This window comes from Pelophylax lessonae (assembly GCF_965119305.1).
Source record: "Pelophylax lessonae genome assembly, chromosome: 3".
In the NCBI taxonomy this organism is placed as follows: Eukaryota; Metazoa; Chordata; class Amphibia; order Anura; family Ranidae; genus Pelophylax; species Pelophylax lessonae.
Window position 1 is genome coordinate 271,710,736 of NC_138770.1, and position 4,515 is coordinate 271,715,250.

A 4,515-nucleotide genomic window follows, 5' to 3' on the forward strand; every position below is an offset into this window, starting at 1 on the left:
TAAACCTGGAAGCCTCATTTTTTTCTACGCCTATTGGATTCACTCTGTTGCTCAAAAAATGACATGCCCCAAAAGGACTTTAAGAGAACTCACTTATTGGGCCCACTTTATAGTGTTTCAGAGTGGTCTGCTTAAAATTTAAGTTGCCCTCGATCCCTGGCCCAATGACCCCTGTTCTATTCAATCCTGACTTCCAACCGAGATTGAATAACATGTTTTTTGTGGGTAATGAACACAGGTTACGCCTACATCACCTCTTTCAAGCAGGTAAAATGCATGTGCTGGAACACATTAGCTCCCACTGGACAGAAACCCATGTGAACCCATGGACCTAAATGCAACTCCACCGCTTCCTTCTTTCACTCAGACTCTGTGTCACAAGTGCTTACTCCCTTCGAGATGCTATGCTCCAAACCTGGGCCCCAGAAACATGTTATTTTCCCAACTCATGGCTTTTCTATGGGCAAACAAGCCTGCTGACGCAGGTAAGGAATATAAAACCTGGGATGGAGACTTACAACTCAAACTCTTCTGTGCAGACTGGGAACACATTTACCAAATCATTCATAAAGGATTGATGAATGTCTGGATCCAAGAAAATGGTTTCAAACCTATGCCCCCATGGTATCCCACACCTGCTTTACTGCACAAACTTGACCCATCCCTTTCGCAAAGCTTCTGGTGTTGTCATCAAGCAACTGGTACTTTATTGCATATTCAATGGAATTTCACACACATACAACCCTTTTGGATTGCAGTTCATGACAAAATAACCAGAGTGACAACATATAAACTAAATTTCTCCCCAACTCTATACCTTCTCCACCACAACCCGGTAACTTCTACCTCATACTTTAAATCACTAGCCATGATGATGGTGAATGCCGCCAAAATGTGCATACCCACACATTGGGAACCCACAAAGCCCCCTCTCTACGTGAATGGTATAACATAATTAACAAGTTAGCTGATTTGGAAGAACTCATTGCCATCGCTAAAGATGCACCTTCTAAATTCACTCACATATGGGCTTGTTGGCTCCACTTTAAATCAACTGATGAGTACCTTCAAGAATGCGGAACATCCCCCCACGACCCCACACATTAGGGCACAGAAACTACTGGTTTTACACACATCCATGAGGAGTTATCCTCCCACGCTTTTCCATGATTAATAATCATATAAGACTTAGTTTCGTACCATAACATTTTTCGAATCATCTGAAACATAATTGACTAACCCCAAACCCCCGTCATCGCTCTAGGTGTCATCCACCCAACATACATCTTATCCCCCTCCCTAATTTTTTTTCTCTTCATTTTCTTCTTCTCTTCTATTACAAAATCATTTATACCTAATGTGAAATTACATAGGTCTAACATAGACCTATTTCAACCCCAGGAGCTATTCGTAAATATGAGGACTTAATTGACCAAATATATACCCACCAAATTTATGCACTTTGTTCCTGAAACCCTCACATGCCAAACAACATCATCCCTTTACCCTCTGGGAAAGGATTTAGGTCTGCTAAAAGATGAGTTTGTAGGACATCAGCTCCGATAGCAAGTCAAAACTCAAACACTATAAACAGACTAACCTTCTCTTATTAATCTGGTGCTGGTTTATCTAAGACATCTAAGCGGTGATATAAGAAACACACTATGTACTATGCAATATTTTATGTACGTGTCTTTCTTGGACTTTTTCATTTTAATGGCCAGGTCACATATACATTGATTTTTGTTCTAAAATCTTTCTTTTACCCCATTACTCTGATATTTTTGATATTGGATATTGTATCACCCTATGTAAGTTCTATTGTTGAACTGCTGTAATTCATTCTTTCTTTTTTTAATAACAATATGTTTTGAAAAAAAAAAAAAAAAGAAGAAGAGCGAGAGTGGCAGTATCAGGGTGGAAAGAGCACAAATACTTTATAAATGGATGTGATAAGTAGCTTGCTAGCTGCCGATCATGTATATTAATAATTCTAGGCAGTCTTGGGCACCAGATAGCTGTAAGTTTTTGGTTGCTAAAGCAACAATAAACGTATAGCCCATGAAACTGCAGTGGACATAAGGGCAGGTCCTAAGGTTCAGTTCTGACATCTGTGTCAGTAAAAGGTCATGTGACTTAAAGAAAGCAAGCTTTCCAGGAATGGGAATCTCAAATTACAGAATTTGCAACAAAACCATAGTAACGGGGAACCAAAATGAAATAACTACTTCTGATCTTGGAAATTAGTCAATTATGGCACTTTTCCACTGCAAGTACCAGCTCGTACCGGCTCGGCTCTACTCGGCCCTGCTTGGCCCGGTTTGCTTTTCCACTGCAGTACCGCATGGTATAGTGTCGGAACGGTTCGGTACGGTACGGTATAGGTTTGCTTTTCCACTGTGTATAGTACTGATAAGTTGTGGGCAGGATTACTCTGTAGTTGCACCGCCTCTACTGCCGTGACATCATCTTAAGGAGACACAGCAAGGAGACACAGCAATGGAGCCTATGGAGGGAATGGTGTTCCTGATTCTCGGCATGTGGATTCTTTTCACCACTCGGCGAAGACTCTTTTTACAAAGGAGGCTGATGGCAGCAAAGCTAAATACTGCAGAAAAAAACAAGAGAGTATGGGAACTCCTACAACAAAGTAAAGATGATGATGACAGGTTTGCTCAGCGGCGCACAAGGGTAAGCTTTAGCACTGTTTTTGGCACTTTTCCACTGCAAGTGCCGTGTTATGTGTGTGTGTGTGGTATGTGTGTGTGTGTGTGGTATGTGTGTGTTATGTGTGTGTGGTATGTGTGTGTGGTATGTGTGTGTGGTATGTGTGTGTGTGTGTTATGTGTGTGTGGTATGTGTGTGTGGTATGTGTGTGTGGTATGTGTGTGTTATGTGTGTGTGGTATGTGTGTGTGGTATGTGTGTGTGGTATGTGTGTGTGTGGTATGTGTGTGTGTGTTATGTGTGTGTGTTATGTGTGTGTGTGGTATGTGTGTGTGTGTGTGGTATGTGTGTGTGGTATGTGTGTGTGTGTGGTATGTGTGTGTGTGGTATGTGTGTGTGTGGTATGTGTGTGTGTGTGTGGTATGTGTGTGTGTGTGGTATGTGTGTGTGTTATATGTGTGTGTGATATCATTTGTTAAAATGAGTATTCTGTGTATTTCAGATCCTTATGCTGCAAAGTCGCCGCCACAGACCTTCTGTTTGGACTGTAAACCGAGCTTCTGATTGGTGGGATGTCATTGTTCCCAATTTTACAAACACTCAGTGGCTGGAGAACTTTCGAATGTCAGAAGAAACATTTGCCTACTTGTGCAACAAAGTGCGTCCAGTGATGGAAAGACATGACACAAACTTTCGTGTTTGTGTTCCTTTAAAGAAGAGAGTAGCCATTGCACTGTGGAAGCTCGCAACTGGCTCTGAGTACAGAAGTGTTGGACATCTGTTTGGTGTAAGCATAACAACTGTTTGTCGATGTGTCCATGATTTCTGTGCAGCAGCAGAGATTTTGTTGGTACCAGAACAAATTCGTTTTCCAGATCAGGAGAAGTTTAAAGAAATAGCTGCCTACAATGAGAACAGGTGGGGGCTTCCACAGTGCATTGGTGCTATTGATGGATCTCACATACCCATCATAGCACCACAGGACTATCACTGTGACTATTTCAACCGTAAAGGCTGGCACTCCATCATCCTTCAAGGTGTTGTTGATGGAAAGGGACTCTTCTGGAATGTTTTTACTGGGCTGCCTGGAAGCATGCATGATGCTCGGGTTTTGAGACTGTCCACACTGTGGGATCTGTTAATTCGTGGAACACACAAACCAACTAACACTAGAAACATTGGTGGTGTGAATGTTGGCTACTACATCCTAGGAGATTCTGCCTATCCCTTGCAGCAGTGGCTCATAAAACCATTCAGTGACACTGGACGGCTGACAACAGAACAGCAGGTGTACAACATGAAAATCTCCAGAGCACGTGTAGTGGTAGAAAATGCATTTGGTAGATTAAAAGGAAGATGGCGTTGCCTTATGAAAAGAAATGACTGTGCAGTTGACCTTGTGAAATCTATGGTCCAGACTTGTTGTGCACTACATAACCTTTGTGAGAGTCATGGAGAAGCCTATGAGAGTTCATGGGATTCACCTTCTGTACCAGAGCCTGTAGTGGCACTGGCACAGGCTGTAGAGGAAGAGGGCAGGGATGTACGTGAGGCTCTGATGCGTTACTTGAATAGTTGACTCCTGTCAAGCTATAGCAAAAATAGTTCCAAGTATAATGTCTAGCTTCCCTTTTTTTTTTTCTTTTAACGTGCTTTAATTATTCAAGGGGTTGTGGTATGGTGATTTCACCGATCATCAGCACGGAAGGTGAGAAGGCTTTATCATCACCACCGAGCATCGCTGCTGACCACAGCACTTGCTACTGTATACCTGCTATGTCAAGTTGGTAAGCTGAAGGAATGTGTACAGTAGCAGGTGGTGTGGTCAGCAACGATGCTCGGTGCTGAT

The 4,515-nt window shown here is 42.4% G+C and overlaps 1 protein-coding gene across 1 annotated transcript; it reads left to right on the top strand.

The window, feature by feature from the left end:
• Positions 1 to 2,538: 2,538 nt before the first annotated feature.
• On the top strand, positions 2,539 to 4,245 carry LOC309550469 (uncharacterized protein; the record flags this gene model as incomplete). The annotated part of the gene is made up of 2 exons (XM_082250840.1): positions 2,539 to 2,691; positions 3,169 to 4,245. 2 exons carry the CDS (start codon positions 2,539 to 2,541, stop codon positions 4,243 to 4,245), a joined length of 1,230 nt encoding a protein of 409 aa, XP_082106966.1.
• Positions 4,246 to 4,515: the final 270 nt, after the last annotated feature.